Source organism: Sus scrofa, chromosome 12 (assembly GCF_054392235.1).
Source record: "Sus scrofa isolate SSC_HxYL_T2T_F1_AM1 chromosome 12, Sscrofa_HxYL_maternal_Yorkshire_Landrace_v2.0, whole genome shotgun sequence".
Taxonomy (NCBI): Eukaryota; Metazoa; Chordata; class Mammalia; order Artiodactyla; family Suidae; genus Sus; species Sus scrofa.
In genome coordinates this window covers 64,278,932-64,306,728 of record NC_139394.1, presented here as the reverse complement: position 1 = coordinate 64,306,728, position 27,797 = coordinate 64,278,932, and the positions used below count along the sequence as shown (strand labels likewise).

The following is a 27,797-nucleotide window of genomic DNA, read 5'->3' as shown; positions in this document are numbered from 1 at the left end:
CAGACTCAACCGGCAGTTTCTGGGAGAGAGAAGCTCTCCATCCATCGCAGCAGTTTCCTTTTCCTTTGGGAGATGTTTATGTCAGAAAAGGCTCCGTCGGGATCTTTATCAGCCTCTCCTGTTCCCCTGGGGTTTGGTGGCATCGACAACGGACAAGGTTAAAATGAGCTGGTCATCTCAGGACCATGGAGAACCTGGAGTTGCGGCTCAAGAATGCCCCCTACTTCCGATGCGAGAGGGGGGACGACTCTGTCCCCGTGTGCCGGAAGTGTGAGACGTGTGTCCTGGCCTGGAAGGTCTTCTCCACCAAAGAGTGGTTCCGAAGGGTGGGCGAGTCATCGCAGACGAGGTTCCTGGTCAGCGTCCTGGTGCAGCTGGACAGCTTGTACCTGCTACACTACTTTCAAAACATCCTCCAGACCACTCAGGGGAAGGACTTCGTCTACCACCGGTCCCGGGTCAACCTCAGCAACCAGGAGGGGCGCATGGCCAAGTTCTCCTTGAACCAAAGGCTGGATAAGACGGTGGAACAGAAGATGCGGGAGCTTTTGTGCTGGTTTGGGAACAGCACTCACCAGATGAAGGTGAATTACACACTCTTGCTGATGCAGATGTGCCAGCCCAAGTTACTGCTCACCGCCGCCTCCGTCATCCGCGTCCTGTTTCAGAGAGAGTGGAGCAGCGTCTCAGGTAGGCAGGGGCGCAGGGAGAGACTGGAGGGCCCAAGGACCAGGAGTCCAGACCCCAGGGCTGCGAAGGAGCGGGAGGGGTGGACAAGTTCAGGTCGACGGGGATTTGGGGGTGTTCCAGATTGCAGAACAGAGGCCTTTGTCGGGACGCCCGATCCCACTGACCAAAGCAGAAGCTGCCGAGTGTGACTTCCTAACAGAAAATCGTAAAAGGCAGAAGGAACTTTTAACTGTCCAGCGTTTGGAAGGGATTTCTGCATCCCTTAGGCTCAGAGGTGGCTGGTCCACACCTCTGCTTCTCACTGCTGGTGCGGTTCCTGCCTTGGTTGGGGGGAGGTGTTGTTGAAGTGGGTTTGGGAGGGAGGTAAGCGTATTAGGCGGAACTGTTTTGCCCTTTAGTTTGTCCTGCCTGGAAACCAAGCTGAAAGGTCAAACCCAAGGCTTTTCCTCATTCACTCCACCGTATTTCTTGCTTGCACATAAAATCTAACCTCGAAGTTGAATTTATCCGAGACTGGAGGTAGCAAAAGGGCCCAATAGGGCTGGGCAGTGGTTCTCCAACATTGCCTTCTTCGAATCACTGGGAGGGCTTATTGAGACACAGGTGGCTGGGTCCTCCCCTAGAGCTCCCAGCCAGCAGGTGTGAGATGAGCCAAGAGCCTGCACATCTAACAAGCTCCCAGCGGATGCTGATGCCATCTGGGGCCCTCACTCTGAACGCCAGTGGTCTAGGGTGTCTGTGAAAAGGTCTTGGAAATGTTTGGCCAGCTGGAGCAGCAAAAGCAACCGGAAAGGAAGCAAGGGCCCGGGGCGGGGGTCGCAGGGGGTCCAGGAGGGGGGTCCAACATGGGAAGCAGGGATTTAGCAAGTGGGAGGAGGCTGGGACAGAGCGTCAGGTGGACAGAGTCAGCGTGTGAGCTCTTGAGGGCGGGGGACTCCTGCTGTCCACGAGCCCCGACTTGTGGTCATGTCTGCAGACGCATAGAGTCCCAGGGAATGACCCTGGGGGCAGTTAGATCCCCACGTATGCCCTTGATCTCTTTGGTGTGTCAGGGAAGTAAATGAATGACCATCTGGAATGAGGAAGCGGTGGAGAAAATCAGGGCATCTTGTAAGTTAGAGATTGACCAGTCCAACTCCGTCATTTTATAGGTAAATGGGCCAAAGTTCAGGGGGTCCGAGTGACTTGGCTGTGGTCACCCAGGCAAGGGGTTGAAACCAGGCCTCCTGTCCTGAGCATCTCCTGTGGGCAGTGCTATCTCCCCCCGCACCCCACGGGCAGCAGGCCCAGCAGCCTCGTCTGTAGACACGCCCACCCCGCTCTCTGGTCCTCCTCACAGCAGGGCCCGGCTCCTTGTATTAAAAGTGAAGTTCAGTCCCAGGCTGTGGCAACCTTCCCCTTTTCCTAGGGGAGCTTCTCTCTTAAAAATTAAAATTGCTAATTTGGCTCAACGGCATTTATTCGTATCATGGAAGAAAATTAAGCAAAACTTCAGGAAGGCAGTCTCTCTTCCAGCTTCCAGCCCTCCCCCTGTTATCGCGCCATCCCCAAGTGTATAGCGCTCGGGTGGATTTTGCACTCTGGGTGCGCCGGCAAAGGCTAATGTGAGGTTTCCTGCGATTTCTGCGTAGACACTCGGAGCCCCAAGTGAAAACAGACATAACTGGCCTGGTCAGTTTTGTGTAGATCTAAAAGAAGCCGGCAGAGGTAAAACCATTTCTCTCCACCCACCTGTTTAAAGAGCCACTTGTCTTGGTCTTTGGTTTTCCAGGGACCCACCCGGACTTCAACGATGTGTTCTTCTTCCCTGAGAAAGGCCACGCCGCCCCAGGCGGGCTCCCACAAGTCTGCTGGGCGGCCAGAACCAAGCACGCGACCTTCTCGTTGTCCCAGACTTCAGGGAAAGCGAACCTGCAACAGAACGTGCGGCGGGCAGCGGCCCCTAGTGGTGGGTCAGCTCGTAGCAAGAAGGCGGAGGGACGTGAGCCGCGGGGCTGGGGGTACCGGGCAGGGGCGTGTGGGGAGGACAGACTGGGGCAAGGAACATTCCCTTGTCGCCTGCTGCAGAGTAGGCGGGGCTCTCTGGTATTTGCTCCCTCGTTTAACCTCACAATCCGGTACCAGGAGAAGCAAGGATTACCATCCGTCGTCGGTGTGACCCTAAGTCTCCCTCTGCCCCCGGCTGTGATCTCACCTCTAACCCGCCCCCCTCCCCGCGCCACTCCGACCTCTCCTTAGGGGAGGGGGAGGGGAGCACCCCCAGAATCCAACCCCCAGGAGCTGTTAGATTCAGTCTTGAGGTGGAGACGAAAGCACTAGGCAGCTGAGACCCGACCTTCACGCCTTCCTCAGCTGGTTTTTGAAGCGAGAGACGTATAGGTGAACTAATTATAGTAAACACAAAGCACAGGTCCTAAAAGGGTTTTTAGGAGCTCCTGCTGCGGGGCAACGGGATCCGTGGTGACTTGGGAGCGCTGGGATGCGAGTGTGATCCCTGGCCGGTACAGTGGGTTAAGGATCTGGCGTTGCTGCAGCTGCGGCTTCGGTTGCAACTGCAGCTTGAATCTGATCTCTGGTCTGGGAACTCCATATGCCATGGGGTGGCCCAAAAAGAAGAAGAAAATGCTTTTTATATGGAGAATTTCAAAAGTAGGTAGAACAGTATAACCATCGCCCAGGTAACCGTCTCCGGCTTCAGTTATTACCAGCATCACATCCATCTGATCCCAGCCAGTCCCCCTCTTTTGAAATTGAGACTTTTGCTTGTTGGGATCATTTCAAGGACACTTCAGACACAAAGCCGTTTCACCAGCAGGCCTGTCTTTGATGTTGCCGTTGTCGCCATGGGCCGGGAAGGTGGAAAACTGCTGTGCATTTGCTCCGGGAAGTTCTGTCCTCATTTTGGCAGAAGAAATGACCCCAGTGGCCTCAGGGTGGACCCAGGGAGAGCTTTTGGCGAGGACTGGCTCTCGGCCTGGCGTCACCTCAGAGACACCCCAACCGAGCCCCTTTCTCTGGCTTCCCTCTAGACGGACGGTGGAAGAGTTCAGTCCGGTGCATTTCCGAGATGACCAGGCTGTTTCCTGAGAAAGCGAGCGAGTCCAGAGCAGAGTCGGCCCCCCGCGACGTGTTGGTGGACCCCGATGCCGTCAGAGAGCTGTCCTCTGGGCTCAGCAGCTACCGCGACTTCATCCGTCAGCTGCCCGCCCACCTCTCCAAGCACATCCTAAGTACGAGGGGACCACTGGGGCATTTCTCACGGCTCCTCCTGTCGCAGCCGCGCTGGGAGGTCGCCAGGTCCACCTCTCGTCTTCCAGGTATGCTGGACAGGAACACCCTGAACAGGTGTGCGTCCGTGAGCCAGCACTGGGCCGCGCTGGCGCACCAGGTCCGGACCGACCTGTCCGTGCACTCCTTCATCCAACACCAGCTCGCCTTCCTGCAGGTAGGCCCGTCTGGGAGGAGCCGGCTGCCCACCAGCCCGTCTCTGCGCCGAGGCTGGACTGGCCGTGACCCTTTCCGTCCCCCACAGACCCTGAGCTGGCCTCCTGCTCCAGGTGGGCTGCCCTTTCGTCCCAACTCCCACTGGTTCCCATGTACCTCCAACCCCGGGTGCATCTGGCCAGGGCGACACCTGTAGAAACCTCACAGGAAGAGGGAGGCAGGGCCTTCCAGAAGCCTCACGAAACAGGGAGCTGTTCCCAGGGGCCAGGCTGCGGCTTGGGCCCCGAGACACCTCTCGTGGTGCGCAGGTGTTTACCAGGCCACGGAGGAGATGTGTAGGCGAAGACGGTTTTCCCCAGATGGTAGCCGTCTCCGACACCCACGCTTCAGTTTCTTGCCTGAGGCCTCACCCTGTCTCCTGGGTTCTTGGTAGTTGATTTTTCCCAGCAGCGGGAAGTGATGAGAGACAGCAGCGGCCGACCCGATTCTGGGGGGGGGAGCGGCCGACCCCCCTCGCTGGTCTCCCGCCAGATGTTGGTGCTCATCGCCCGTCTCAAGTCCGTCTGCACGCGCCGCTGGCCTCGTTGCCAGGCCCAGGCCGTCCTTGGCCAGAGCCTGCTCAGCTTCGAGATCTCGTCAAGCAGTCCCCCTCCTCTTGGAGTAGAAGCACTGAGACGGGCCACTGTCTGTTATTTCCCAGGGGTCCTACACCCGGGGCGTAGATCCTAGATACGCCCACAGGGTTACCATCCCCGTTCCCAAGATGGCGGACGGCGGGACGCGCCTGCGTGTGAAAAGCCAGAAATGGAAACTGAGAACGAAGGTGGGTCCAGCGGCATCTGGGGCAGGTGACTGTGACTGTCCTTTCTTGCTGGCCTTTGAAGGCTGAAGTCCAGACCCAGCCTTCACCTAAGGACGTAGGATATGAGAGGACAGAGGGGAGGACGTGGGGGTGGAGGGTGTGGGGATGGAGGGGAGGACGTGGGGGTGGAGGAAGTTTTATCCCTGAGGGAGATCAGGGTTCTATACTGTGTGTCCTTAGGCAAGTTTCTTCCTCTTCTTAAGCGTTAAACTCCTCATCTTAAATGCAGGGACCCATCTGGTTGTATCCTAGGGTTCTTCCTGACCTCAGCCCCCCAGGGCCAGGTCCTGTGTCCATGGCACCACGTCACCTGGTGGGGAGCTCACAGTCAGAAGCATTGTCAGGATGGCTGGGGTCTTCCCGACCACCTGTCAGTCCCTCATCGAGAGGCTGCCAGGGTCTGTGGGAATGGGTAGGACGTGAGGGCAGGGCCAGGACCGGCCCCAGACGTCCAGGGTCCAGAACGAATTAAGCTTTCTGACCCTCACTTCCAGCTTCGTCCTGGTTCTTGGAAGGAAGGGGAGCTCTAGGTAACCACACAGCCTCCCTCCCGTGCCGTGGCCTCTCTGCATGCTAAAGTCTGGCACGGATGACTCACCTGGGCTTCCAGTTCTGGAAGGCAGCTGGAAGGAGGGGTGGAGGTTGCAGTTGTATAGAACCTTGGACCCACAAACGCACAGAGTGTGTGGCGGTGATTCCCCCTTGTGACTTGAGTTCCCATGCATTCGCTGCGTACTGTCCCATGTACCCATGTCAAGGGGCCCTGCTGGCCCTCTCTTGTGTGCCTCCTGGTTGTGAGCTCACTTTTGGGGAAGCTGAGCCATCATCGACGTCGAAGTTCATGGAGTCGGATGTGGAAGAAGAATTCGGATCCTTGCCTCAATATTCTCTCCCTCGCGGTTCCTTTCTCTCACGGGTCCCCTCCCTGTCACCACATGGCAGCAGCCGCAGCCTGAAGAGCGGTCCTCAGCCCCCTGTGCCCCTGTGGGGAGCCTCAGGGATGCGTGTCTGGTCAAGTGGCCCCTGGGCTTTGACGGCAGCTGTTTCCCTGTTAGAACGACTACAGCCTGTGGAGCGCGTACCAGAGCCAGGAGACCCAGCAGGTGCAGCTGGAGGAGAGGAACGTCTTCTGTGGGACGTACAACATCCGTATTCTCTCTGACATGTAGGTCCTGGGCCAGTGTACAGAGGGGAGGGATCCTGAGGGCCCACAGCGGCGTCCAAGGACTGCTGTGACCCTTGGTCATGTGATGATAACAGGGTTCCCTTTCACAATAAAACATCTCAGTTTGGACAGGACGATAAGTTATTTGGTCATCCTGCATGTGTTATCTCTCTACTGATCTCATGATCGGAAACAATTCAACTCACCCTGTTTCGTTGGACTATAAGCTCACTGAGGGCAAGACTCCTCCATATCTCATTCGCCTTGGTGTGTCCCATTAGCACCTGTTGGCACAAGACTTTGCCCCTAATATATGCTCATTAACATGGCTATTTTAAGGGGAAAAAAAAGAATGAAAGAAACAATGGGACATGCAGTGGGTACAGGACTTTCTAACTGTGTTCCTCAGAGGTTTTCCATTAAAAAAAAATAAAGGTTTTCATGATCAAACAAGTTGGGAAATGCTGCATACTCTGTTCTCTCTCTTGGGAGTTTATCATACATTAGCAGAAGTTTTTAAAAGACTTTTGCCTTTTGTCTTTGGGTTCTAAATCGACTTGAATGGATCTTTGTTATGGTGTGAGGTGGGGATCCCGCAGGGCTGGTTAACACGAAGCCTGGCCTTCTGCTCCATCCCTTGTTGGAAGGCCCTGGATTTCCCACCATCCCAGTGCTGCAGGTGAGAGGCAAGCGAGTTCCCAGAAGGACACTAACTCTCCCTTCGGGGATCATCCTTTTTCCTGGCAACCCAGGTGGGACCGAAACAGAATCATCCACTATTCCGGCGGAGGCTTGTTGGCTGTGTCGTCCAATCGGAAGATCCACCTTCTGGACCTCATACAAATAAAGGAGCTACCTGTCAAGTTCCGAGGCCACGCCGGCAGCGTCCGTGCCCTCTTCCTGTGTGAGGAGGAGAACTTTCTCCTGAGCGGGAGTTACGACCTGAGTATCAGGTAGGCCGTCCAGGAAAGCTGCGGCCCCCCAGCCGCAGAGCTCTTGACGTTTGGGGCTGGTAGAGTCCTTCTGTGGGGGTTGTCCTGTACCTTGTAGGATGTTGAGCAGAATCCCTGGACCCTATGTGCTAGATATCATAGCACCTCCCCCTGCCGGCTTGTCTCCAGACACTGTCAGGTGTCCCCTGGTGGCGGGAGTCGCTCCTGGCTGGCCATCGCTGCATTAGAACCTTGATGTCACTAAAACCCTGTGAGGCAACGACTGTTATTATCATTTCCATATTATCAATGAGGAAATGGAGATTACACAGAAATCAAGGAAGTTCCCAAAGGTATACTTACTAGGTGGTGCAGGTCTTGGACTCTGAGCTTAGTCATGAAACTCTGCTGCCTCCCAGCTACCTAGTGACCTAAGGACCTCTATACTGTATGACCCCTTGCGCCCTCAGAAAATCTCAAAAGCATATTTTTTTGGGCCTGATTCCTGCAGATACTGGGATCTGAAAAGCGGGGCTTGCGTACGAATCTTCAACGGCCACCAGGGGACCATCACGTGCATGGATGTCCATAAGAACAGGCTCGCCTCTGGAGCAAAAGATTGCCAGGTAAAAGGTGAGAGCAAAATGCTGCAAGCTTTCCAAGAAGTTTCCCCCAGTCCGTGCGCTGCCAGGGGAATTGCTCAGCGCCTTTCTGTAGGCAGGCATCCTATAGACTTAGCCTTTCTTCCGTCCATCCGCGTATCCTTGGATCCAGGCACTCAGCAGCTATTTGTTGAATGCTAGATGCTGTGCCAGGTGCTCAGGGAAGAAATGAATATCACGTGGCCCTTTCGGTGTGACTTATTCCTTCCTCAAGAGTCTCGTGGTCTCCTACTGGCGACAGCTGTGGAAATATAAAGTGGGGGATGTTGTCGTGTGAACGGTACGGCTGCCGTTTATCGAGTACTAACCTCGGGACAGGCACGAGGGTCGGTCCCTCACACACATGATTTTATTTAACTCTCGCAGGAATCCCACGGGAGGGGGGGGTGCAGACAAGGAACCCACAGCTCAGGGAGAAAAACAACCTGCCCCACATTGAAGCTGCTGAGTGTTTGGGCCGGGATTTGAATCCAGGGCTTTCTGGCTCTAAACCACAGGCTCCTATCAATGTGTGCAGCTTTAAGGGACCATAGAAATAAGAGTGAAAAGGGAGCCCTGCAGGTAGCGTGCTATTTGAGTGGGGTCTTGAGCAGGAGTCGTCCTCCACGCAGAAGGGCCGGCTCACACAAATCACAGGATATTGAAGAAAACCAAGCCTTCAGGGGATTGGCATTGCTTGGCCCGGGTGTTTGTGGGAGCTGGGTCATCAAAGGCCTCCTGCGTCATGGCAGGAAGTTGAGCTTCATTCTCTAGGACGTGGGAGGCTGGAAGTGCATTTTCAGCTGAGGGTTGCTATGATCCAATGTGCATTTGAGCAAAATTGTGCGAGTGGAAGAAGGGTTTGGAAAGGTGGTGCCAACGTGGTGACAGGGGCCTTACGACACCACTCCATCTAGAAGCTGTGATGTCTCCGGAATATCTGAGAACAGGCAGGTGCAAAGACATCAGATGGCTGGATATTCAATGACACAAACAGGAGGGAGATTTCTAGAAGGAGAACTGGCTGGACTTCACCACCAGCTGGGGATGAAAGTGAGAAAGTGGGTTCCTGTTGTGGCTCATTGGGTTAAGAACCTGACATGGTGTCTGTGAGGACGCAGGTTTGATCCCTGGCCTCACTCAGTGGGTTAAGGATCTGGCGTTGCTGTGAGCCGTGGTGTAAGTTGCAAATGTGGCTCGGATCTGCTGTGGCTCTGGCTGTGGTGTAGGCTGGCAGCTTCGGCTCCGATTTGACCCCTAGCCTGGAAACCACCATATGCTGCAGGTGTGGCCCTAAACAGGGGAAAAAAGAAAAGAAAAATGAGAAAAAAGGGCCAAGGGTGAGGCCAGACTTTATAAGGCAGGCCACTGGGCACATGGAAGTACCACGGATGGGACCGGGGACCCCCGGGGAAGGGGGTGGGTGGGCTGAGGAGGGAGGCGGAGGTGAGGGCTTCCACTCTGGTCACGTTGAGTGTGGCAGGCAGGGTAGCAGCCAACCAGAGGTGACGGCCAAAGGAACGTTGCAGATGTGCTTAAGTTAAGGACCCTAAAATGGGGAGGTTTTCCTGGGTTGTTGGTGTGCACGCGTGGGTAGTCGTGGATCCACAAAACTAGAGATGTTCTGATCTGTGATCAAAGGGAGACATGACTGTGGGAGAAACGGTTGGAGAGATGCAGCGCCTCTGGCTTTGAAGAAGGAGGAAGGGGTCATAAGCCAAGGAATGTGGTGACCCCAGGAGGCGGAGAAGGCCAGGACATGGGCCCCACCCCCAGCCTCCATCAAGAAACACAGCCCTGTCAACACCTTGCTTTTAGCCTGGGGAGGTGGTGCTTGCACATACGAAGCTGGGGGCATCTGTTATGGCAGCGAAGGGAGAGCCGGGCCAGGGCTGCAGGAGGCAGGTGCTGGCTGGTCCCCGCCACAGCTCCAGATAGGTCCACAGTGAGAGATGGCAGCCCCGGTGTGGACGCAATTTCTCCTTCGAGGCAGGAGGACAGAATGAAAAGAGGAGTTGCCAGGGCCCCAGGCACCATGTTGGGGTGGCAGAGGACAGGGAGGGGACAATGGGGTGGTGACGGGAGCCCAGGGCTCAGACCGGCCTGGGAAGCCTTGCAGGCCACCTCTTCGCCCTCCTCAACCCACTGGGAGTCTTGTTGCCGTGGCTGCTTGCAGGAGCGAATCAGAAAGGATGGAGGGTGACAGTCTGAGGACAGAAGGGAGGAGGAGAGTCCTGCAGGCCACCAGCTGAAGGGTTTAGGCCCTCACCTCTGGTGCAGGACTTAAGGGGGCTCCCAAAACCTCAGTGATCGAGATACTTATTTTAATGCAATATTTAAAAAGTCAGGAGCTCCCGTTGTGGCTCAGTGGTTAAGAACTCAGCTAGTATGCATGAGAATGCGGGTTCGATCCCTGGTCTCACTCAGTGGGTTAAGGATCCAGCGTTGCTGCAAGCTGCTGCATAGGTTGCAAATGCAGCTTGGATACCACGTTGCTGTGGCTGTGGTGTCGGCTGGCAGCTGCAGCTCCTATATGACCCCTAGCCTGGGAACTTCCATATGCCATGGGCGCGGCCCTAAAAAGACAAAGAAAAAAATAAAGTCAAAACTAACATACAAAATACACGATGAAAAAATTATCCAAACATCCTGGCCCCAGCTGCCAGCCTGCCTGCGTGGCCCCGGCTCTCCCTGCTTCCTGGATCGCTGAAATAGAACGAGAAAGGAGACAATTAGGGACCTAAAAGGTAACTCTCCACTTTAAAATGTCCTTAAATCAGGGCACCTTAACAATGAGTCTGCTAACTCATGTTTCAGTGTTCCCCTTTCCAACTCGATAAAAGGGCCAAGAGGGTGCATGAACTCAGTGCAGGAAAGCGCCTCCCACAGTGCGGGTGAATGGGAGAGCGTGGCCTCTGGACCCAGGCACCCAGCTCCGTCGGCTCAGCACCTGTGTGAGCATCAGCAGGTTGCTGAACCAACCTCTCTGTGCCTCCTCGTCTGTAATGGGGAATAATAGCAGCACTGTTCCGTGAGCCCGAGTTGATGCGCGTCACGCGCTTCGAATGGCGCGGGGCTCACAGCTGGAGGCCAGGTGTCAGCTGTGCTCGGCTTTGGTCCTCGGTTACCCATTCTGTTGCCCGAGGCAGAAAGTGCCCTGGGGGCTGACGGAGCCAACTTTGATGTTCTCACCCCTGAATTCATGGTGCCCATGTTCGGTTTTTCTTTAAGCTCGGTTCTCCTGACACTTGCCGTGCGGGAGGCAGTTGCTCTCGCAAATTCTGCGTAGAAGCAGCAGTAGCCCTGGTCCCCGCTATGCGAGCCTCTCAGTAGTAAAATCGCGAAGTTGGACCGAGGACTATTTATCTTTTTTTTTTTTTTTTTTTTTTTTTTTTTGTCGTTTCTAGGGCTGCACCTGCGGCATATGGAGGTTCCCAGGCTAGGGGTCCAGTTGGAGTTGTAGCCGCCAGCCTAAGCCACAGCTAATGCAACAGCAACACAGAATCTGAGCCGCGTCTGCAACCTACAGCACAGCTCGCAAACTGGATTCCCAACCCACTGAGCAAGGTCAGGGATCGAACCCGCAACCTCATAGTTCCTAGTCACATTCCTTAACAACCGAGCCACGATGGGGAACTCCAACTATTTAGATGCACATAAGGACAGACAGCTCTTTTCTTTGGGGCCGGAAGGTGTGTTCAGAACACCTGGGACGAGTGATGCCAGGATTTTCCTGAAACCTGCCCCATAGCAAGCAGTGTTCAGGCTTGAGGAGGAGGCCGTGGGAGAGGAGCTGTGCAGCCCCTGGACGGAGGCTGAGTGCCAGGTCGGAGCCCAGGTCTGTGCATTGCCAGCCCTCCCAAGGGCAGGACTGGGGAGCTCTGGGCAGCAGAGTGACCGCACCTGGGCTGTGGGGGAGCCTGTGGGGGCGCCGGGCCAGGCGAAGCCTCCCGGGGTCTAATAGGATGGGCTCGGCTAGTCCTAGCTTCTGTCACCCTCTCCACCCCCCACCCCCCGCAGAGTGGGATATAGACACAGGCAAGTGCCTGAAGACCTTCCGACATAAAGACCCCATCTTGGCCACCAGAATCAATGACACGTACATCGTGAGCAGCTGTGAGAAAGGGACAGTCAAAGTGTGGCAGGTCGCCACGGCCCAGCTGCTCAAGGTGAGAGGGCAGGGACTTGGGGGCGGGCCTGGGGGACACCCACAGTCCCCCTCCACGGAGCTCCCCAGCCCACCCTGGAGCAGCTGAGTTACAGTCCCCAGGAGGGCGGTCCCGGAAAGGGGAAGGGAAGGCCCCCCAAGAAGGGGCTGTGCTGAGTCGGGGCGGTCAGGGCCCGTCCGTGCCCTGTTGCGCTGGTGGGGCGGGAGCTGTATTCTGACTCCACATGATACATGGGCTCGGGGTCTTCTAACTGCAGCACAGGTAAAGTACCTTCTCCTCTTCTGGAACATTCCACCTGATGCTGGCACGGGCTATGGGTGTGAACAAAGCCACAATCGATTTCCTCCCTGCCCTCTCATGAGTCGAGAACATTGGCTGTCTTGAAAATTACCCAAGTGTTCACACACGCAGAGTGTTCTCGCTGGATCTGAGGCCCCAGGCCCTGGTGGGCAGTGGTGAGGTGTCCCTTGTGCCAGGACACAGGATCACGGGAGAAGCTGCTGGCCTGGCTGGTGGGCTCTTCCCCCGATAGTGTTGTCACTGTGCTCTCACCAGCAGCTGCAGGCGCAGGGATGCGCAGGTGCCTCTGGGTCCTGGCGACGGGCTGGGGATGGAACCCTCGAGCCGTCCCCCTCTGGCGGCAGAGGGAGCTGGACTGTGGCCTTTCTGGCCCTTTAGGAAGGTGCCACCAGGAACAGACCCTCTTCCGGATCCCATTCCTCCTTAACTGGGGAGAGAGCTCTGGGCAGGGGTGGCACAGGCTCCACTGGCCTGGGAGCAAAAGCCAAGTCTGCTCAGGTCAGTCCCAAGGGTGCTCGCGGACTGCTGGGGTGGGCCTTTGGGATTCATCCCAAGAAGCCTCCAGCTCTGGCCCTCAGAGGAGTCACGGTCTGAGTTGAGGACGGGCTGAAAACAGAGGTATGTTCTCTTGCAGACTCTCAACGGCCACGAGGGAGCTGTGAGGTGTCTGTGCTTTGACCAGTGGCATCTCGTCTCGGGAAGCGCTGATGGCCTGGTCATGGCCTGGAGCATGGTGGGGAAGTACGAGCGGTGCCTCATGGCCTTCAAGCACCCAAAGTAAGTGCCACGGAGCCCTGACCAGGTCCTGCGCCCTCCTTTTCCTGCCGGAGCCTAGACTCAGATCTTTGGCAGATCAGCCCCTTCTGCTCCCCGCGGACCTTCTGTTCCCTCTGCCCCTCCGCCACTTCTGTTTTCCTCCTGCACCTGTTACCCAATTTCCCCACCCCCTCTCCTGTCCTCACTTGTTTCTCTTCAGAAGTAACAGTATTAGATGTGGACTTCGAAAAGTTATTGCAATTTTACACTTAGGGCACTCCTGAAAAATTTATATGTTATTTTCCAAACGAATGAATATTGGCAGAACTGTCCCCCAAATAATGCCGGTAAACTTAACTTCTTGGAATTCTCTGTCCACAAAAGCACAAAATTATGCAAGTGCCAAAGGTTTAAAAATAACCGAGGGCTGAAGGAAGGAGCACTCCTAACGTCTGTGGGCTGGATTCTGTTCCAGGACAGCAAATGGATTTCTTTTTCCAGGTCCAGTCTCAGTGTGGTGATGGTGGCAGCTTGGAGCCAGTTAAGCAGTAGTCTGAGGGCACATCTAGGCTTATTTGGAAAGTGTATTGAGGTCAATTAATGGGTTTTCCAGGCTGCTCCGGGCCGTTCTTGTACTAAATGAATGATGCTGCTTCCCCGAATGCGTGGTGGGAAATTCCAGGACACTAAGTGCTGCCCACATTGATTGAAAGAGTAACTGAGTCTTCCAGGAAGCTCTGTGGGGGTAGTGACTTAGTAGAATGTGGCCCTGGATGTCCTTGTACCCTCACAGGACCCTCCTGGGCAGGAGACTGGCCCTGTGGGCGGTGGGAGGGGGTGAGGGTGGGCATGTGTGGGATCTCTGTCCCGGGTGTGTGATGGCAGGGTTGACGGGGGGCGGCGGGGGAAGGGCCACGATTCAGTGAGTATTTCAACCCTTGGATGGGGGTCATTTAGTCTCATCGCCTGTTGTCTGGATTGTCCAAACTCAGCCTCCAGGAAGGACTCAAACTTTGTGATGTCACCTGAAAATCGTAAGGAAACGTTTTAAACACCTTTCAAGCACAATTTGGTAGGATTTCATTTGGTTCCTGGAAAATAAATTGTTCCCAGCAAACGCAGCGGCGTGTTTACCATTTCACCGACGGAGGAGCCTCCCGCTCTTCCTGGGCTCTGAGACCTTTGTGGACCGTCCCACTTGCACTGATCCACAGCCCGACGTACCGGTCACATGGTTCTTGATGCCTTGCACAGTTGCAGCAAACCCATAGCCAGTTGTAGCAGCTCTGGAGAGCATGGCCAGTGTTCTCATTTGTAGGGCCCCTCTTCCCCTCGTCTGTAGAGGTGCCGTGTGTATGTAAGGGCTCAATAAATATTTCTAACTGACGATAATGAGGGCTGATTTGCGGCAGGTTGTCTTTCTGGAGAGTTCCAATGATTGGACTGATACCCATCTCCAGAATATGATGTAGGTGGTGTTCCCATCATGGTGCAGTGGGACTGGCAGCATCCCTGGAGCACTGGGATGCAGGTTCAATCCCCAGCCTGCCCTGGTGGGTTAAAGATCTGTGGGTAGGTCTGATCTATGGCCTGGGAACTCCATATGCTGCAGGGCAGCCAAAAAAGACAAAAATAAGTAAAATTAAATAATTTTTTAAAAAAGAATATGACATGGAGTTCCCGTCATGGCGCAGCGGAAATAAATCGGATTAGGAACCATGAGGTTGCGGGTTTGATCCCTGGCCTCATTCAGTGGGTTAAGGATCCGGTGTTGCTGTGGCTGTGGTGTAGGTCGGCAGCTGTAGCTCCGATTCAACCCCTAGCCTAGGAACTTCCTTCCATATGCCACAGGTGCAGCCCTAAAAAGCATAAAGTATATATATATGTGACATAGGTGAAAAAAACAGATATATTTGCTCTCTGTCCTTCATGGAAGAAGGACCAGAGAGAAAGGGCATCTTCAGTTCCCTTGGTCCAACATTTTTTTCATCCAAAATTTAGAATCTGCATACAGTGTGGGAGAGAATGGATATGAGGAATGAAATTAGAGGACGCAAAGTAGGGCTGACAAAAATGATTCCTTTCAGTTTTTATTTGGGAATTTGTTGATTCTCTCTCTTTTTTTCTTTTTTTTTTTGCTGCACCCATGGCATGTGGAAGTTCCCAGGCCAGGGATATCAAACCTGTGCCACAGCAGTGACCCAGGCTGCTACAATGACAATGCTGGATCCTTAACCCACTGTGTCACAAGGGAACTCCTAATTTCTGCATTTTTAAGGATGGTTTTGGATGGATATGGAATTCTTGGTTTAGTTATTTTTTTTTCCCTTTCAGCACTGAACATGTTATTCCACTTCCTTCTGGTCTCCATGGTTTCTGGTGGGAAATCAGTTATTAATTTTTTTTTTTAGGCAAGAAGTAGATTTATTGAGATAGGATGCTTGTGAGAGGAGCAAGTGGGCAGGCATGGAAGCACTGCCCTGAGGACCCAGCGGGCCACAGTTTTATCATCCAAGGGGAGTGGGGTCGGAAAAAAGGACAGTTTTCAATCTTGCTGAGAATCCTTTCTATGTGATGAGCGGCTCTTCCCTTACTGCTTTCAATACTCTGTCTTGGGCCTTTCGCAGTTAGACTATTACATGTCTCGGTGGGGATCTTTTGGTGGTTATTCTAGTTAGAGTTTGGTGAACTTCTTGAGTGTGCAGATTCATGTTTTTCATCGTATTTGTAAGTTTGGGGCCATTATTTCTTCAAGAATTATTTTTCTGCTCCTTTCTCTCCTCTTTTTCCGGGAATCCAGTTGTGTGTATGTTGGTGTTTGCTGATGTCATGCAGTTTTCTAGGGTTCTGTTCATTTTTCTTCATTCTCCTTTCCTTCTGTTCTTTAGACTGTATGATCTCCGCTGACCTCTCTTCAAATCCTTTCCTTCTTCCGCCTGATTGAATCTGCTTTTCAACCCCGCTAGTGAATTTTCATTTCAGTTACGATAGTTTTCAACTCCAGAATTCCTGTTTGGATCCTTTTTTTTTTTTGTCTTTTTTTTGCTATTTCTTGGGCCACTTCCGCGGCATATGGAGGTTCCCAGGCTAGGGGTCGAATTGGAGCCTTAGCCACCGGCCTACGCCAGAGCCACAGCAACGCGGGATCCGAGCCACGTCTGCAACCTACACCAGAGCTCACAGCAACGCCGGGTCGTTAACCCACTGAGCAAGGGCAGGGACCGAACCGCAACCTACTGGTTCCTAGTTGGATTCGTTAACCACTGCGCCACGACGGGAACTCCTGGATCCTTTTATAATTTCTTTTTCTTTTTTTTTTTTTTTTTTTAGGAAAATGACAGTGCTCGTTATTTTTTTTTTTTTTTTTTTTTTTTTTTTGTCTTTTGTCTTTTTGTCTGTTGTTGTTGTTGCTATTTCTTGGGCCGCTCCCGCGGCATATGGAGGTTCCCAGGCTAGGGGTTGAATCGGAGCTGTAGCCACCGGCCTACGCCAGAGCCACAGCAACGCGGGATCCGAGCCGCGTCTGCGACCTACACCACAGCTCACGGCAACGCCGGATCGTTAACCCACTGAGCAAGGGCAGGGACCGAACCCGCAACCTCATGGTTCCTAGTCGGATTCGTTAACCACTGCGCCACGACGGGAACTCCTCCTTTTATAATTTCTAAGTCTTTATTGAGATTCTTTATTTGGTGAGATATTATTCTTATACTTCCCTTTAGTTTTGTCGGCATGGTTTCCCTTAGCTATTTGAACATATTTAAAGTAGATGGTTTAAGGTTTTTGTCTAGTAAGTCCAACCATGGGGCTTCCTTGGGGACAGTTTTCTGTCGATTGCCTTTTCCCCTGTATATGGGCCATACCCTCTAGTGTCTATGCTTTATACCTTTTTGTTGAAAACTGCACATTTTGAATATTTTAATATCACAACTCTGGAGATCAAATTCTCCCTCTTGCCCAGGGTCTTTTTTTTTTTTTTTTTCCTTCTTTGTTGTAGTTTTTATTGTTTGTTTAGTGAATCTGTGTTTTTTGTCTTGTTTGACCACTGAAGTCTCTGTTTTATTGCCTTGGTGATGTGCTAATGGCTGGAGAGAGATGGACGTGAACACCTGGAAACAAAATACCTCCCATCCTTTGCCAAGGGGCTCTGTGTGCCTGCTGAGGGGAGCTTTCGACATGTAGCAGTTTACAACTCTGCCTCAGCCCTTACTTCTTGCGCAGAATATTGCCGTCAGCCCAGACTGAGGGCTTAGGGCTTTTTAAGTTTTTCTCCAAGCATGTGCATAGCCCTGGGCACATCAGTGGCCACACAGAGTCCCAGGAACATGTCTGAGCTTTTCAAAGCCCTTACAGACGTTTTACTCCCCAGCTTTTCCTCCAGAGCTTTTTGGTTAGCCCTAACAGATACCTGTTGCCCTAGGAAGCTGTGACTAAAACATTTGCCTATAAATGTTTTCAACAAAATCCTACCCCGACCCCCCAGGTAGCAGTTCCAGCACTGGGTGAGTTCCTGGTAAGACAAAATCATGACAAGTTCTTTGAGCCACTCTTCCAGGAAGCCACCAGACAGGTCAGGTAATTCATTTTGAAGGAGACCAGTTCTTCTTCCTTGGGTCCCAGGGATGCGAGCTGTTATTTTCATGGCTACCACTGGGCTGGGGAGTGGGGGATGGACTAGGTAAGTTACATGCCACGGTTCCTGTTCACTGTTCCTGAGACTGAGCCACTTTTCTCACCTAAGTGCTCCCTGGCTTGCTGCAAGCCTTTGGTCGTTTCCCAGAATTCCAAATAGTTGATTCTGACAGTTTCTGCCAGTTTTTTCATTGCTCTTGTGGGAGGTGGAGTTTTGGAGTTCCCTCCTCCATGCTTTTCCCTGGCATCACCCTCTGCAGCGTCTTTTGATAAAGAAGGAACACAGAAGGAGACAGCTTGTTTGTAGGGCGGAGATACAACCTGAAGAGAGACTGGGTTATGCCAGGACCATGAGAACCACTACTGTGTCAGGTACTGGGCGAGTCTTGATGGATTTAATCCTGACAGTAGTCCTCAGGGGCCGTTCCCCGTTTCGTGGGAGAGAAAACTGCAGTCTGAGAGTTACGCAGTCAGTAAAAGGTGGAATCAGGTTTTTTGATCCCAGGATTTAAAAGCCTGTGCTTTTATTCACCCGGCTATACTGGTTATACTGGTATAACCACCAAATGCCACAGGAACCCATGAAACATGTAGGCCCAGCTCAGAAGGCTCAAAAGAGATTCACAAAGAGCCAGACCCCTTCCAGCACGAGGCCTCTCTCCCAGTACTGGATTCTTCTGCAGGTGGACTACTGTGCCTTTAGGGTACCAATAAAGTTATGGTATTTCCTGAGTTCCTGCGGTGGCACAACAGGATCGGCAGTATCTTGGGAGCACTGGGACACAGGTTTCATCCCCTGGCCCAGTGGCTTAAGGATCTGGCATTGCTGCAGCCGTGGCTTAGATTGCAAGCACAGCTTAGATCTTATCCCTGGCCTGGGAGCTCCACATGCTGCAGGGCGACTAAAAAAAAAAAAAAAAAAGTATGCTATTCACATCTTGGGGAAAAAAACTAGAACTTTGTTGGGTTTTCTTACACTTATTTTATACCTTAGATTGATCTGTCTCTCTATCCATCCTGTGAGGTGGGGTTCAAGCCGTGTTGGCTTCTTTGCTATACTTTGGATGTCTCCCATCTTTCTTTCAAGGTCTTTGTGTTTTTTTGTTTTGCTAGTTGTTGGGGCCTTAAAAAGTCTTACCCTTGTTCTGGGATCCGACCAAGGCCAAGTTGTATGGGGTGGATGTCGTTCTTTTAATGCCCTGGAGCAATGATCATACTCTGAAACGTGAGTTGGTGCTCACTTTTTCCAAGAGCTATTTATTGAAGGCCTGCCATGGGGCTGGGCACTGCACTGGGTGCTGGGTGTACCAAGATGAGTAGGACTTGGGTTATGCCCAAGACACTGACAGTATACCCGAAGTTTGTGTGTGTGAGTGGGGTGGGAGGGGAGAAGAAGAAAAGGGATGGTTTTACGGAGACAGTAGCTTGTGAGTGAGGCAATGGATGGACTTGGGTGGGTAGAGATGGCAGGGGTTGATGGACTTGCTTTGCAGATAAGATCTAACAAATTGGTGGCATCAAGTTCCATTTTCAGTAGCATTAACAGCAGTGGGGTAATTACACTTCTCAGAATTGAATAGTCCACTTCTCTGGAGCCCAGCTTGGACCCAGCTGTTGTAGAGAGAATATTGCTGTTGGAATCTACTGCATCCGCTCTCTTTTCCTGCTGCTCATCACGAAAGAGAGCTCATAAATCTCACCCCTGATACAGCTTCCCTTAAAGATGTTTCACGGAAAGAATGAAAGCCCCTCATTTAAGATCCCAAAGAAATTGCTCAAATGCTGGGTTTTTGCTTCTTATAAAGATGATCATTTTCCCTTCTGTTTTTCCCCCTTTCTTTATATGATACTATTTTTACAAGATTCGAAACATTAGATAATTCTCACCACGTTTGTGGAATTCAACAGCTGGAAATCAGACTGTAAGAGGGAGCTTCTGTTGCGGCTCAGCAGGCCGAGAACCCGACTTATGTCCATGAGGTTGCGGGTTCAATCCCTGGCCTCGCTCAGTGGGTTAAGGATCCAGTGTTGCCGCGAGCTGTGGTGTAGATCACAGACACGGCTTGGATCCTATGTTGCTGTGATTGTGGTGTAGGCCGGCAGCTGCAGCTCCAATTTGACCCCTAGCCTGGGAACCTCCATATGTCTCAGGTGCAGCCCTAAAAAGAAAAAAAAAAAAAATTGTAAGAGGGAAGCATGTTCATTTATGTATCAGACCCAAAACGAGTCTTTGACATAAGCCTTTTCATTTCACCACCTCGAGGCCCTGTGACCGAAACGTAGGAAAAGTAACCAGAACGTGGGGAGAGGACCCTCGTCCTGAGGGTTCATGGTTTACATCCAGAGCTACAGAAGGACGGCCACCACGGCTTCAGGGGCAGTCACGGCCTCTCCCAGCCATACCCGACACGCGCAGCGGTCTGCCGGAAGCGGGTACTGCCCGTCGCTCTGTTCCCTTCCAGGGAGGTGCTCCACGTGGCCCTTCTCTTCCTCCGGGTCATCAGTGCCTGTGCGGATGGCAAGATCCGCATTTACAGCCTCCTCAACGGGCACTGCCTGAAGGTGATGAAGGCCAATGGCAGAGGTGATCCTGTGCTGTCCTTCTTTATTCAGGGCAACAGGTGGGTGGTCGGTGTGGGGGTCAGAGCCCTGAGCAGTTCCGTCTGGATGGGTTTTTCCCTCCTCTGGGGCACCGGGCCCGGATTTGCTGGCAGCAGGAGAGCTGGCAGTGCTCCCTCCAGTTTTGGCTGCAGCAGAGTAATAGGCTTCTGGGGGCTGGGGGGTTCTGGGACTTTGCACAAAACATAACCATCAGGGGTCCCAGCACTCCTCATTTGTTCCTCATTCATCATACCGTGGCTGAGATCTGACTCTGAGGAGGGGACCTCATGCAGCACCCCCTGCTCCCTGATCCCCTGCCCAGCCCGAGAGCTCCACCGGCCGGCTCTGTGTCTCATTTCGGAGGCACAGAGCCTTGCCGGAGCGCAGGGGTGGCATTGGCAGGTGGCCTGGTATCCAGTGGGGCAGAACTGAGCAGGTGAGTTTACAGACACCAGAACCATGACCGCATTCATTGTCAGCATACCGTGTTGTCACATGCCAGGCTCACGGCGACATGTGGAAAGACCCAACTGGACTTAACTGTTCAGTTCTACCACAGGCTTACGCAAGGCGTCACTTCATCATTTCGAGGTACTTTGCCTTCCTTTGAATTCAACGTCCTCAGTCCTCTTTGGCATCTTAAAGGAGGATGCTAATAGTAAGGCTCAGTAAATGCGTGCTTTTCAGTTACGAGGTCATAATGCCATAAAAAGGTCACCACTGACCTTTTCTCATTTGTGACATCCAAAGAGAGACGTTAGCTTGAGCCGAAACAAGTTGGAAGGCGATTTCTGATTGGTATGATTCCCCAAATGCCATTCCAGCATTTCCAATCCGAAGAAGTCACTGTTACAGAGAGTCGGTGCTGACGCGTGACGGGCTTAAGGTGACAGACTTTTGGAGCAGAAAGGGACCCACACAGAGCATTCCCATGTTACAGGAGACCTGGGAGCAGAGAGGGGACAGTGGTGCTCTGCAAACACTGAATCCTGGGATGCAGTGGGAATCGGGGGAGGCCTTGTTGGGGTTAGAAGTCTTTCTTCTGCAGCGGCACGAGAATGGGGGTTTGGAAGGATGGAACTCCTCCTGCTTTGTAAAGGACAGTGTTCTGTCTGAACTGAGAGCCCGCACAGAGACCCCGGGGGATGGAGTGAAGGGCGTGGCCTGAGCCCCTGCCCCCCCCATCAGGTTGCCTCATCCCATCACAGCAACAGAGACGTTGCATTCGAATTCTGTGCTTTCATAAAGGGATGAACCTCAAGACATCTGTGTGCAGAATTAGCTAAGCCTTCTGCCTCGGGCACCTGAGGTCCTTGGCGCTCAGTCCAGGAATGGAAATACTTTGAAAGATATTTTAGCTCAAGAAGCGAAGTAATCAAAACATGTGTGCCTTTCTCACATGTCTTTTTTTTTTTTTTTTTTTTTTTTTTTTTTTGCTGCAGCACGCAGTGGCTCCATGTGGGACCTTAGTTCCCAGACCAGGGATTGAACACAGGCCGCAGCAGTGAAAGCACCAAGTCCTAACCACTAGACCACCAGGGAACTCTCTGCTCCCATTTAATTTTTAAAGAAAACAGCTACAGAGGCACTAGCCCCTCCAACAACCCACACCACCCTGTTTGCTCAGGCATTTTGGGGACACTGGTTTCTTGGCCTCAGGGTTGAAATGCGTGTTTAGATGTGGGCGGGGCGGCCCTGGGTCTCCTTTTGTGGCCAATTTGTTGCTTTGGTTCCAGGATGGTGATCAACACCGAAAGCAATGTTCTCATGTTCCAGTTTGAGAACGTCAAGTGGCAGTACCCCCCGGAACAGGCCGGACCAAAGGACAAAGCGGAGGACAAGGAAGAAAACAGCCTCACGGAAGTTCTCTCCAAGTCCAGCACTCAGATTAACAGCCCGAGGGACTCCACATCCAGCAAACAAACAGCCCGGGAGTCCCTGTTAAGCAAACCTCACAAGTCCCGTGCCCCCCTGAGGGTATCCAGGTTACCTACAGGTAAGAGAGCCTCGGTGGGACCCACCGGGGCAGGGGAGGGGGTGCCGGGACCCGTTTCCTGGTGGGATATTTCCTAGCCTTTAGAGAAAGTGGGAGCCGTTCTCTTGGATGTGATGGTGCGTTCGCCAGCTCGAGGGAATCTCCTGATAGCCAAGGCCTAAGTTTTCAGACTTGTTAGACTCTTTCTACAGAGACAAGTCTACGCTTGTCACTAAGACATAAAATAAGCAGCCACCATCCTCCCACCGCACCCCTGAACCAGACATACGGTGCACAGTCATTTCCTTAGGACAGAGGCAGGATCCATGACACTGCAGAAAACCGACCTCTGCAGAATGCATTACGGCTGGACCTCTGATCAATAGCATGTGTGCCTGGAAAACACCAGATCAACACATCACCTCCAAGCGTGTTACACCACGAATGGTCAGCTCACTCCGAGGACCGAGAGTTCCAGCTGATGCTTAAAGCTGGATCAGGTGGGTGGGAGGGGGTTCAGGAGATGATCCGGCTGGACCTTAGGCTCCAGGTGACCACCTAGTTTCATGGGACAGCAAACAAGTGATAGTTTGGGTGAAGATCAGCTGAACTGTGAACTGCGCCCCGTCTTTCATACCTAGTTGAAGTATACAATTACCACACTTTCCTCCTCCATCTTAATTTAGCAGCGCTGACAGAGGCACCTCTAAGTCAAGGGAAGCCAAAATCACCCCGAAAAGACGGCAGGAGGCAAATGGGCTGCAGGGGAGCAGATGGCACAGCTGGTGAGCAAGAGAATTTGGAAGCAAAATCCCTCACTGGAGGTAAGAAGAACGGGTAATCTTTTATTCTGAATTTGTGTGGCGACACCTCCCCCCTTCCCCGTTCAGCCTAGTTTTTCAGCAGGTCAATCAGTATTTGCTTTTTAGGGCCGCACCTGCGGCATATGGAGGTTCCCAGGCTAGGGGTCGAATCGGAGCTTCAGCTGCCGGTCTACACCACAGCCATAGCAACACAGGATCCGAGCCACGTCTGCGACCTGCACCACAGCTCATGGCAACGCCAGATCCTTAACCCACAGAGCGAGGCCAGGGATCAAACCGGCAACCTTATGGTTCCTAGTCGGAGTCGTTAACCACTGAGCCACGACAGGAACTCCAATATTTGCTTATTTTTGATTCAAAATGGATGAAACACCTGGCTTCTCCTAAGAGTGCAGGGTCTTCCCGAATTGTCCCCTTGCTAACTCGAAGCCATGCAGAGCGAGAGCCTTTCTCAGGAGCCGAGCTTCCAGCTCTTGGCTCCCAGGCGGCCTCCTCTCGCCTTCTTGGAGGATGGTTGTGTCATGGGTCTGAGTAAAGGGCACAGCAGAGGAGAGAAGAGGCAGCCAGGCTGACAGCAGAGGGCATTTGAGGGGGCTTCATGGGGGAGTTGCTGGGTTGGGGGGACGGTGCCAGGCGTGTGAGATGAGGAGGTACAGGCAAGAGGTGGGGGAGGCGCTTTTTAGAAGCATCGCTGGGCACTGTGGATGAATGTCCCTTTGTTGCTTTTGAGAGACTTTGGTGAAGATTTAAAGTGCCTTTCAAATATTTTTGGCTGATAGTGTTTCTCTGAATCGAACTTCTTGCAGAGACCAGCTTCAAGGTGAGGTCAAACAGTTGAGCTTTGGGAGGTCTGCACTAGCAGTGGGCATCCTTGTGGATACCTGTGCCTATGTACCTGTGTAGTAATACGTGTAAGGTAGAGTCCTAGGAGTCGCTGAGTCACAGGGTAACCGCGTTTAAAAGCTAGGAGGAGTTCCCGTGTGGTGCAGCGGGTTAGGGGCCTGACCTTGTCGCTGCAGTGGCGCAGGTTTGATCCCTTCTACCTGCCACAGGTGCTGCAAACAAAACAGGGCAAACTATAAGGATATTGCCGCGGTTATCCTTAAAAACTGCTGTGTCACTTTTCACTCCCACCAACAATGCATGCGAGCCCCCACTGCCCCCAGGCCAGCCCTGGGCGTTCAGCATCATTTGTACTCGCTCATTCAGTAAGTAAAAGTGGCATCTGCGCTTCCCGAAGCTTGATCACTAACGAACTAAATGCCATCAGCGGGTAGAAAGTTAGTAGGTGATGCGAGAGCCACACTAGGGAGTGTTACACAACGGCTGCATGTGGATGAGGAGCCGTGTGCGCTGCCTTGGAAGGAGGTCTGCTGTAGCTTACGGTCCATAAAAAAGACAAGTTCATGAACAACGAGGCCATCACAATTCCTTTCAGCAAAAGGAAGAAAACTCTGTTCTCTCTCTCTCTCCCTCTCTCTCTTCCCCTTTCTCTCCCTCTCTCTGTCCACCTGTCTCTCTCTCTCTCTCTCTCACACACACACACACACACACACACGCAGAAATTTATTCTAGAATTGGACAGAAAGTGGGGAAGATTTTGACATCTTAATTTCATTTAGTCTTATATGTTTTCGTAAACTATTATTTAATTAACAAAGTAAAGGCCAGGAGTTCCCGATGTGGCACAGCAGAAGCGAATCCGACTAGGAACCATGAGGTTGCAGGTTCCATCCCTGGCCTTGCTCAGTAGATTAAGGATCCGGCGTTGCCGTGAGCTGTGGTGTAGGTTGCAGACGCGGCTCGGATCCCGAGTTGCTGTGGCTCTGGTGTAGGCCGGTGGCTACAGCTCCGATTCGACCCCTAGCCTGGGAACCTCCATATGCCGCCGGAGCGGCCCTAGAAAAGGCAAAAAAAAGACGTCTTTGCTAACTCCAGGGCCTCAGGTACCTTGGTGGTCTTGACCCTAAGGCAGTACACAAGGATGGATCGCTTGACCTTGTCAGTGGCTTTGGACCTGCTGGTCTTGTTCAAAACGTTTGGGGAACCTTTGATCAGGAACTGCCCTTGGCTGTGTGATATTTTCCATTTCACAGGGGTGACATTTTTTTTTTTCTTTTTTCAGCCATACCTGCTGCATATGGGAAGTTCCCAGGTAGCTTCAGCCTACACCACGGCTGCAGCAATGCAGGATCCTAAGCCCAGTGAGGGAGGCCAGGGATCGAACCTGGAGTCAGGTACTTAACCCACTGAGCCACAGTGGGAACTCCCAGCATGACATTTCCTGAAAGCAGTTTTGATTCTGAGACTATCCGAAGATCATTTGAAGTCAAATGGGATTAATAAGGTTGAGATCAAACTTTGCAATACAAGTTTTATTTGAAAATATAGTCACATTATTACTGAAAATCTATAAGGCCTGCAAATGGGATGCGAGGGCCATTCCCACGGGGAAGTTTCAAGAAGGCGGGAGCACGGGGATTACCTATGGTCCTTCCAAAACACGCATAGTTAGAGGTTGATACACATTTGTACACAAGTCCTAGCACGTTTGTTAAAAACTTGTGCTGACGATGTTCTAGTTTCTGGTTTCACAGAGGATTTTTTGCTCCCGTGATGGCAGCCTGCCCGCCGGGTAACCGAAGACCTTCATCGCACGGCAGTCACAGCCGATCGAATGTTCGTGCACAGGTACTTTGTGTTTTGCAGAACACTGATTTGTCTTGTCTTTTTTTTTGGAAAACCAGATGATGCAGAGAAAGTACCCAAACAAGGACAACTGGGAACTGGGGCAGACTTGATGAGTCGCCCAAAGAAAAAGTCCTGGCACATCGCCATGTCTCCTGACCAGCTCCTCCTGACCGTCCATGCCCTGCAGAAAGCCCATACCTCGGGGGAGTGTGCCTATCCCCGGAGGCCCCAAGCCCAGGTCCTCGATGCCTGGGGACCTTCCATTTCATACCCGAGGAAGGTCCTGAGTTTGAAGGGCCAGTCTGTCCAGCATGCCGTTGATCGGTTGAGACGCAGCAGCCCTCCCACAGACGTGAGACAAACCAGCGTCCCCCTCGAAGTCCAGAAGCTTCAGCCCAACCTGAAGACGTCTCTGCAGAGTCCCAGGGTCCAGTCTACCATACCCCAGCCCGTGCTTATCCGCCCCAGGTTCTCGGGCAGCTCGAAGGGTGAAGACGGGGCAACCAGCTCCACCGAGGGGACGGTGCGCAGCTCTGGACCCCTAACCAGCCCCCAGGTCATCAAACCAAACCGCATGCTGGCTCCACCCCTGGGCGGCACAGCCCAGGCTGCCAAGAAAGATCGGCCGCGCTTCCACACGGCCCTCGACCCCTTTCGGATGAACACGGAGTTCATGCTCTTGACTGTGAAGGAGGAGAAGGAGTACGAGCAGGCCAAGGTGAAGGAGAACCAGGCCGCGGAGCCCGCGGGCCGCGTGGATCCAGAAAGAGCCAGCAGAGCCGCATGGATCCGGAAGATCAAAGGCCTGCCCATAGATGATTTCATGAAGCCAGGAAAAACAGCAGCCCCTGAACTGGGACAGAACATATTTATCTGAACCAGCCTCGGGAAATTACAGTGTCTTACAGTAAACAGAAAACCAAGCGCATGCTGGTGTCTGCTCGCTGTAGGTTTGGTCGGTTTTTTCACTGTTTCCTAGCAATCGACAGAGAGACTCTTGACAATCTTCTGATAAGCCAAAGAATTGATATTATCAAAGTAAGAAAACAGACAGAGGAGTTCCCTTGTGGCTCAGTGGGTCAAGGATCTGGTGTTGTCACTGCTGTGTCTTGGGTTAGGTCCCTGGCCTGGGAACTTCCACATGCTGTGGGTGCAGCCAAAAGGGGGAAAAAAAAGAAAAAAAGAAAACAGAGGGAGGCTGGGAGAGATTGGCATCTGTATTCCCACTAAAAATCATTCAACGAGACACAGGGAAGCCATTTATTTATTTTCTTCCCCCCCCCACCTTTTTTTTTTCTTTTTTGGCCACCCTGCAGCATGTGGAGCTCCCAGGCCAAGGATCAGATCCAATCTGCAATTGAGACCCAAGCCAGGACTTGCCGTTGTGGCGCTGTGGTTAACGAATCCGACTAGGAACCATGAGGTTACGGGTTTGGTCCCTGCCCTTGCTCAGTGGGTTAACGATCTGGCGTTGCTGTGAGCTGTGGTGTAGGTTGCAGACGCGGCTCGGATCCCGCGTTGCTGTGGTTCTGGCGTAGGCCAGCGGCTACAGCTCCAATTCGACCCCTAGCCTGGGGACCTCCAAATGCCTCGGGAGTGGCCCAAGAAATAGCAAAAAAGACAAAAAAAAAAAAAAAAAAAAAAAAAAGAGAGAGAGACCCAAGCCACAACTGTGGCAACACCAGATCTTAACCCACTGTGCCAGGGTGGGGATGGAACCCACATCCCAGTGCTCCCAAGATACCACCAATCCTGTTGCACCACAGCAGGAGCTCCAGCCCTGTTCATTGATGGGGATGGGGAATTGGTTTTTGGACAGTTAATACCACTGATAGCTACCAATTTAATGCTATTTCTTCTAGCAAATGAACTAATGGGGGGAGTTCCCTTCATGGTTCAGCAGTTAACGAACCCGACTGGTATCCACAAGGAAGTGGGTTCCATCCCTGGCCTTGCTCAGTGGGTAAATATCCAGCATTGCCATGAGCTGTGGTGTAGGTCGCAGACAGGGCTCGGATCCTGTTTTGTTGCATCCTTCCTTCCCAGGGCTAACTCCTCTGGAGAGGATTAAGCACAGCCATCCTTTCTACATTAGTATCAAGTGTGTTCCAGTTG

General features: G+C 52.6%; 1 protein-coding gene across 36 annotated transcripts; it reads left to right on the top strand.

The window, feature by feature from the left end:
- The first annotated feature begins 1 nt into the window (after position 1).
- On the top strand, positions 2 to 26,610 carry FBXW10B (F-box and WD repeat domain containing 10B). 36 transcript variants are annotated; one of them, XR_014821927.1, is made up of 15 exons: positions 2 to 690; positions 2,462 to 2,638; positions 3,720 to 3,920; positions 4,008 to 4,135; positions 4,835 to 4,957; positions 6,052 to 6,161; positions 6,914 to 7,114; positions 7,605 to 7,726; positions 11,755 to 11,903; positions 12,582 to 12,701; positions 12,838 to 12,980; positions 20,054 to 20,175; positions 21,929 to 22,188; positions 22,857 to 22,991; positions 25,739 to 26,610. XR_014821927.1 is itself a non-coding variant. In XM_084986237.1 (15 exons), the coding sequence occupies exons 1-15, from the start codon at positions 186 to 188 to the stop codon at positions 26,557 to 26,559; spliced, it is 3,354 nt and encodes a 1,117-aa protein (XP_084842363.1). In that variant the 5' UTR covers positions 2 to 185; the 3' UTR covers positions 26,560 to 26,610. The 36 variants fall into 36 exon arrangements, 22 of the variants coding, with proteins under 22 accessions (XP_084842363.1, XP_020923561.1, XP_020923559.1 ...); XR_014821926.1 differs by having other exon boundaries at positions 22,854 to 22,991; XM_084986237.1 differs by having other exon boundaries at positions 20,054 to 20,212.
- Positions 26,611 to 27,797: the final 1,187 nt, after the last annotated feature.